The sequence below is a fragment of the Rhyacophila brunnea genome, unplaced genomic scaffold (assembly GCF_057557595.1).
Source record: "Rhyacophila brunnea isolate RB1 unplaced genomic scaffold, BYU_Rbru_1.0 scaffold_3, whole genome shotgun sequence".
In the NCBI taxonomy this organism is placed as follows: Eukaryota; Metazoa; Arthropoda; class Insecta; order Trichoptera; family Rhyacophilidae; genus Rhyacophila; species Rhyacophila brunnea.
In genome coordinates, this window is record NW_028232965.1 from 51,632,817 (window position 1) to 51,641,267 (window position 8,451).

The 8,451-nt window shown below is 30.9% G+C and overlaps 1 protein-coding gene across 1 annotated transcript; it reads left to right on the forward strand.

Annotated features, from left to right (window-relative positions):
- Nucleotides 1-626: 626 nt before the first annotated feature.
- Nucleotides 627-4,874, forward strand: LOC147068512 (uncharacterized). Its single transcript, XM_085953096.1, has 5 exons — nt 627-702; nt 1,369-1,389; nt 1,538-1,609; nt 3,173-3,364; nt 4,697-4,874. The coding sequence occupies exons 1-5, from the start codon at nt 652-654 to the stop codon at nt 4,754-4,756; spliced, it is 396 nt and encodes a 131-aa protein (XP_085809222.1). The 5' UTR covers nt 627-651; the 3' UTR covers nt 4,757-4,874.
- The last annotated feature ends 3,577 nt before the right edge of the window (nt 4,875-8,451 follow it).

An 8,451-nucleotide genomic window follows, 5' to 3' on the forward strand; every position in this document is an offset into this window, starting at 1 on the left:
CATATTATTTATATATCGACCCATGATACGTTGTTAATTCTGTGAATTGACTATACAAACACTTCAAAGAAGGATAATTAGGAGAGATTCTGGGGGAGGTTCTGCAACAAAATGGATAGTAAAAATCGAATTAGGATTGTACAATGGGATTCCACAAGTATGAAGCAAAAAAAAAGAATTAAATTGGAAAGTTCTTTAACAGAATAGGAACGAGAATCTGAGCGGAGAATCCCCTTATAGAAGAGGAGAGGCGATATGACAGCAATTTGCAGTCAAAGCCTCGGTAAAATCAAAAAAATATATACAAATACTTAAATTACCCCACGATATAGAAAATCCAAATAAAGTACACTTTTTATTATAAATCATACTATTGGTAATATTGTTTGAAAGATAAAAAAATCAATCGTATCACTTTGAAAGAATATAATAATATGTACCTACCTACGTCCCTAGTCCAAAGTAATATATTTAAAAAAAATCTTTTACACTTAGTGATAATGTTAAATAATCCCGTATGAATGATTACACACATATCATTAATATATTATGTGATAAAGATAATGGTAGAGTGCAATAAAATTATTTGGTATATAAACCAATGAAAAGTTTCAATCATCAGTCTGTGTTTTGGAAATCATCAGAAGCAACATGAAGGGATTCCTCGTTTTCTTGACCATCGCCCTCGTGGCCGCCACTGCCGTAAGAAATTATTTACTATTACATAAATACAAGCATTTATTTTTCTTAAGTGTCACAATATGTGAGTCTTTTTAAACTCAGGTTACTTTAAAATATTTCGCAACATTCTGTACTATCTCTGTTATTGGATTTTGGCGATGATTTAAGTCTTGTTAACCCTATACGTCGCTACCTTGAATAGAAATTGAGTGCTGAGATCTGTACAGTCTTAAACCAGGACGTTTTCATTTTATCAAGGTGTTACTTCCTGAAAATCGCCCCTTCAACGGTAATATTATGCTGATCGGTATCAGGGTATCAGCACCCAACTTTTTAGTTTCAAACTTAGTTTTAACTTATTTCATCTTTTCGCAACAACACTTCAATAGTTATAACATTGTCCTTCCAACTAATGCAGAATAAGCGACTCTACACCTACATTTAGAATAATTTAAGTTTTCTGAGCTTTGTTTCTGTGAGTGTCCAAGCATCCACTTCGTATATATAATATATAGTAAATAAGAGATAACATTGTACCATTTTCGATCTTATTCTCAGATTTAAACCATAGTTACATACCTATCACTAAAATTACTTCGTTGATATAATATTAAGTAGTTATACAATCATTATAATTAAATATCTTTATATTAACTAATCAAAATTGTTTTTCTTTTCTTTTTACAGAACGCCAATGCTCTCACCAAGGTAAAAATTATATAATATAGTATAAAATAAGTAAAGAATAATAATTCATAATAACCTCACTTCTGGTTAAATTTGTGTTTTTCTGTTATTTTTTTTTAAATAATTCATCTATTTTCTTTTACTTACACATTTTTTTAATTATTTTCAGGAGAACAAAGGTCCAATTGAGGATGCTTTGGCTATCATCAAGTGCCTGAAAGAGCACGCTACCGGAATACAGGTATGTAAAATTTCTAACATATATGATCTAGTTAAATATAAATCTTGCAGCGTTTTACCTTGAACAAAACACAAAATAGCAACAAAGAAATAAAATAAAACTAATTCTTAAACTAAAAATATTGTGTTTTAAAACCATTCTCTCGCGTTCTCACTGTTTTCATTCATAATAATATAAACTATAGTACTCTTTTTTCAACGCTCCGTATCTTCACGCCATTTTCAATTTCAATTAGTATGTAGGTATAAATATAGAATAAACAAATAAAAATAATCGACATTGTTCGAATAGGAGGCATTTGTATTATTTTTATGAACACCCCAGAGCTAATGAGTAAACGCGTGTCCGGTACACTTTTCCGTCGGCCGCTACATTCTCAAGCCGCCGAAACACTTTTTTTTATTACCGCAGCCAGTTTAATGTTCTAATTAACATAATACAATGGCCCCTTTATTCGAATACAAAGGCCTCCTATATTATATCGACCGCGATACCGGTGTCCCGTCTGAAACGGGCCTTAAACCGTGCACATCAGAAACGTTGACAACGTTATAAAATAATTATTATCAAAAACCAAATTTGGTACACCCTAAAATATTTTAACGTATTTTATGTAATTACGCTAGGGACAGCTTCAATTTTATCGCTGTATTTTTAATGATGTTATCTAACTCAAATATATAATATATGACTTTAGAGTTCTAACAAAAGCTGATAATTCGCAGCTTATATTCATTAATTAAATATGTTACAACTAGATAGATAATTTAATTATTTCAAAAATGTTTGTTAGAATTTTAATGTTTAGGTACCTAAAACATTTAAAAAAAATCTTAAGAGTCAAATATTTGTTTTTATATTGCAAGTTCTCGTTTTAGTGTAATCAATTTGATACCCATATAATAATTATTATTCTAAACATTCACGCATTAGTAATGCCACCATCATTGTTTGATTTTTTTCACGTCTCGTTATTAAGTTTTTTGCAATTGCAATATCTGTACATTTAATAATTTAAGGAATTCTCAGAATTGGTTGAATTCTAAAATGTATTGAAATACTTTATGTTATGGTTACACCATCGTCAATATTCAATATGCTACAATTTAATTTACTACTAATCATTAGTCTTAGTAACGCTTTTCAGCTTCACATTTATATATTTAGGCACCGTATATAAGACTGTCATCAACCACACACTACTATTTCATCAACATCTTCATGTATCACTACACCAATTTATAAATGCATATTATGTCACTACAATAATTCATAGGATTTAACAATGTAATATTCTTTATTGATAATTTGAAAACAACTGAAATATTATATAAAATGTAAGGAAATTTAGAAAGCAATTCAGTATTAATTGTAAACACCACTAACCTAGCTTCATTACAATTAGATAGGATACATATAGCTTAGCGGTCAAATTACATGGGCGCGAATCCCAGAGAGTGAGGATTCGAATTCCGCTAGTCACATTTTTTTTCAAAAAGATCTTTTCTAGTGGTTATATAATATTTCTCTGATGATTTCAACTGATTTATCTTGTTGTCACAGGAAGGCATCGACCAAATTGTAGGAACCATTGGAAGCCTGAATACCATCGTTGCTTCCAACATTGAAAAGTTGAACGAGTGCAAGGCCATCGGAGGAAGCGACCCATCAATCTCCGACCAGATCGCCGCTGCCCAGTGCGTCATGGATCTTGGAAACAGCTTCAAGGCAGAACTCATGGATCTCATTTCCAAGGTATTAAACTAACACAATTTCCTTATTGATAATAATCAAATACCTACTTAGAATTTTATTGCGTTTTAATCAACTACTTAAATGAGATCTCCCCCGTTCAGGTACAATCGCTCGCATTACTGTTCTAATTTGAAACTGCTGGTTTCGTCTCCTTAAATGCTACATATTATTTAATTGAAATCAGCTAGAAAATTGTCATACTCTTTCAATGCCTGAAGGACTACAATACTATTATAGATTAAATCTGAAATATACTTATGTACTAATCTAATTAATTGATAATCTTAAATGCATTTTAAATTATTATTTAATGTTAATAATTATTCGTCAAAATAAAATTATATTATATTTTAGAGTCGCCTATTTCCAAAATTCATCTTGTTCAGTTTTGACCAAATATGAACTGAATATGCAGTTATAATGCTTATTCAAAGGGGAACATACATATTGTATAAACAGGTCCAATAGTAGTCTTTTGCAGGTATACCAGGTAGCACAGGTATACCACAGGCAGTATAACGGTTGAAAAACAGTGTCCAATTTCAAAATGCGTCTTGTCCATAAAGCTGTGTCAAAATTCATCATGTCCATGACAAATCTTCAAATATTTCAAAAACTGTGTGCGATATTTTAGAAAACGAATAAAAGAGAATGTGTTTTTCGCAAGCATATATATTTATTTCAATTTTATAATGTTTGAGGCTTTCACAGTTGTTTTTTATCGTAGTAGATTTTTGGGTTTCCACCGTGTGTACTTCTTTCTTCTTTACTCGACGTTTCGGGCTCGTTGAAAATCGGATTCCTTTTGACATTCTTAGAGCAACGTTTACATTCACATACCTACACTACATATTCATCATAAAGCATATCATCTTTTGATAATGGCCTCTGCAACGAGCCCGAAACGTTGAGTAAAGAAGGAAGAAAGACACACGGTGGAAACCCAAAAATCTACTACGATATTTCAATTTGATTAAAAAAAGAGAAAATTATTTTTTTCATGTAGAGGTTCCATACCTACACGTTTTTCGTGAATATCTATAAACCAAACAAAATAGACAAGGTGAACTTTGAAAATGGGTGACTCTAAAAAAATATATTAATAAAGGGTAGAAAAAATACTGTTCTACTTTGTATATTATTAGAAATTACAGCTATCTTTTATGATGTTCTTATAAGATGAAAAATAATAAAATTATTATATGCATCGCTTTCTTGAACAATATAATATTGTGTACATTTATTTATTGTGATATTAATTGTTATTGAACGAATCTAATGACTAAATTTAAATTAATATGTTATTAAATATTATTTTTTTTGCATTTACAGATCAACGCTGATATCACCAGCTTGATCGAAACTGCGGGACAACTCAGCGAGTGCTTCTAAACTCTTTAAATCAGGACTCATTTTCTCCATCAACCAATAGTCAACTTTAACTTAAAATTCTTGCCTATTAACAATGTAAAGTCTTAACAAACAAATAAATAACCACATTTCTGCAAGCAATACTCTTTTACTTATGTCCTTTCTTTCTATGCGTTTCGTTACATTTATTACTCAGCAATAATATAAATCGAACCAAATCTAATAAAAATGTATACTAACTCAATATAATACAAAGTGACTTTAGTCATTAATAAATTAAGACAATCAATAGATCTTTTTTTCAAAATTAAATAGATATACCAAACATATTATTTGGTGACAATATGTGAAATAAATATTTATTGAATTTATTTTGTATATTGAATGAATGAATGAATGTTTTACGAAGCACAAAGTTGACGTTTGGATTGGTTGGATCTCATCGAGTTATGGACAAACAAAATCTGCCACCGGAACGCAGTTATCGACACCTCAAAAACTAAACTGGTGTTTATAAACACAAAGGTTATCGCCAAGGGAATTCTTTGAATATAAAGTGGTATAATTTTTGTTTAGCTATTTTTTTAAGCGATTATAATTAGAATGTACATAATACTTTTTAGACATTACTACAGAGCGGATGTCAACTTAAAAACGTAATATTATGCAAAAAAAGTATTTTTAATAAATAAATGTTTTGTAAATATGTATCTGTTTTTTTACCATGTTTGATCCAAAGAAGAAAATATGGGCCTCCAAAGAGTAGAGGTTACAGTAGCATTTTTTTGCTTTTACGAGAAATGGGTGTAAACCACTAGCTTAATATATTATTTTCCATTAAAAAACAACATGCAATCTCCGGCAGACCCGGGGTTTGAATCCGGGGCTCATAGCATTATAGGTTAACTATCGACTATCGTATGCCTAAGGAGGTATTAACAAATAATCATGTTTTCAGTCAACGTAGAAAATTAAATAATATTTTTATTTTCATCCAACATCAATTTATCCGGCAGTGCGTGTAGATATAATGTATCGAATTTAAACAATTAAGAAATACTTGTTTGTTGTATAAATGTGTTATTATTATATACAGCATATCAGGGGGATTATGTCAAAATCCAAACTAAAGTGATTGATATCTATATATTATTAATAATGTGTTATAATCTTATTAATCTTTACTCAGTTAGGATATAATTTGCTTATTTTTTTAATTGAAATGATTTATTACTCTACTTTTCGACAACATAATCCTGTCCTATTTTTATTGTTGTTGTTATACCATTGTTATCATTTCGGAAAACACATAAAACACAATATTGTTTGTAGTACCTAACTACATTATTTTTTTTTCTATTTCTGTACACCAATAATTATTGATATTAAACAAAAATGCTATTTTTAATTAATAATTTAATTACATTTCAGTGGAACAACTACAATATTATAGTGATTTAAAAAAAAGTTACTAACCGACATCGTGGATTTCTCTAATATTTTTTATGATGTAACTTTGTTATAATATTTTCCGACTATGTCCGATCCTAATAGGATCATATGGGCCTCCACAAAGTAGAGGTTTGTATTAATAGATTTTGTTTTTTACGAGAAATGGATGTCAGCCACTTGCTCAACCTATTAGGTCCATACCCTGACTCACACACAAATTGAAAAACAATATGTGTACTTGCCAGACCCAGGATTCGAACCTGGGACCCACGGCGTGATAGTCCAACGCTCAAGCCGCGTGGCTACCGTAGGTAATGGGTAATTGGGTAATTGGGGGGAGGGGGGTTATAATATACTCTCTCAGAAAGTGTTTTTCAAAATTATGTATGTTCAATAATTAGAATGATACATTCTTAAATCTTGTGAATTATTCGTTGAATAAAAGAAATAAGTAATTATAAATTATTAGCAAGTTCAAGTAAGTTACATCATAAAAAATATTGGAGAAATCCACGACGTCGGGTAGTAATCGAAGTAATAGGTATCTACTTTGATTTAAGAAACAAAAATCGATTGCCAAAATAGCTTGATTTGGAAGAGCGCTGATGAGTAGGTATTAAAATTGACCAATAGTTAAAATTTGTCGCAATTAGTATGTCACTGCGTAGCATATTGGTTAATGCGACGGATGGGGCGTAAACACGAGAGATACAGGGTTCGATTCCCCGTCGGGGTGGCTTACTTTTTTCAAAAAAGATTTTTTCTATTGGAGAGTATAATAATTATACTCTCTCAGAAAGTGTTTTTCAAAATTATATACGTTCAAAAAACCTTAATTTTAAAATGGGTATTCTTATTACTAATATTCATTTTTTTTGTTGTCATTTAGTGGTGAAAAGATGATAGTAAAAACCAAAAATAATGTAAGTTAAAGGTTTTTTACCAATGCAAGTGAGTCGTAACATGAAACCGGTTTTGGGATTATATTAGAATTTAAAACTTACTGAAAATAAACAAAAATACAACTGATATGATTTACGTTTATTACGTATGTCAATCAATGATGTCAGTTAGGCATAAGATCAGATATCCATATGCTGCTGAAACAACGATACGGCTGTGATACTAACTATGATGACTTAAAGTCATTGGAGAACCACTGTTTTACCTAGTCTAGAAATGGTTACAATAACATTATATATTTGTCTAAATTTATCTCTATATCTGTTCGTCTGTAACGCAGCGCTACACAAACACAATGATATATTCTGTCTTTGTGTCTGCCAAATGTATGCATGCACAGTTAACAATGAACTATATCTGACGCACGTAAATTTACAGGCAAACGAAATGGCGTCTTTGTTGCGCGACCGCATAAATAAAACATCCTTGTTGTATCCCTTGCATGCGCACTGCATTTAATCGCGTTGTCTCGTATATGCATTTTACTCAGACGCTTCTTAACTTATTAACTGTAATCGTATTAAAGTTTCGTTATTTTTATACAAAAAAAAACAATTTTAAGGCGATACTAATGATAATCACGTAAAATACACTGGATTTATCGATATCGATACTTACCAACATATTATATTGATATTTAAATCGAAGAGTTCTTTAACTATGCATATTGTTACTCTGTATTGCTTTGCTTGATGATGCTTGAAGAGTATTAGGTTTCAGACGGGACACCGATGTCGCGCTCGTATATAATATAGGAGGCCTTTGTATTCGAATAAATGGGCCTTTGTATTATGTTTATGAATGCCCCAGAGCTAATGAGTCAACGCATAATTTTGCGTGATAAATTAGAACATAAAACTGGCTGCGGTAATAAAAACAAGTATATCGGCGCCTTGAGAAAGTAGCGGCTGACGGAAAAATGTACCGGACACGCGTTGACTCATTAGCTCTGGGGCGTTCATAAACATAATATAAAGGCCCCTTTATTCGAAAACAAAGGCATCCTATATTAATACGAGCACGACACCGGTTTCCCGTCTGAAACGGGCCTTATTGTAAGCGAAATATTATAGTATGCGCATCATTAACAACACTGTTAATAAATAGGTGGCAGTACCGCTTGGTAATGTTTTTTATAATAATTATTGTAATACTGGTTGAAAAAATAACGTATCACAATGTTTACCGATTATCAATGAACTTGGAAACATTTAAGAACAAGGAGTTATTTTATCAAATTAATAGTAAGACTATCCATTAGTTTACGTTTCAATGAAACCAATGTTTGTTATATTCAATAT

Bases quoted from the DNA above. Each gene is read 5' to 3' on its own strand.
- LOC147068512 (XM_085953096.1), top strand. From the start codon at position 652: ATGAAGGGATTCCTCGTTTTCTTGACCATCGCCCTCGTGGCCGCCACT. The intron at 703-1,368 runs GTAAGAAATTAT...TTCTTTTTACAG, and splicing joins CCCTCGTGGCCGCCACTGCC to AACGCCAATGCTCTCACCAA. The intron at 1,390-1,537 runs GTAAAAATTATA...AATTATTTTCAG, and splicing joins ACGCCAATGCTCTCACCAAG to GAGAACAAAGGTCCAATTGA.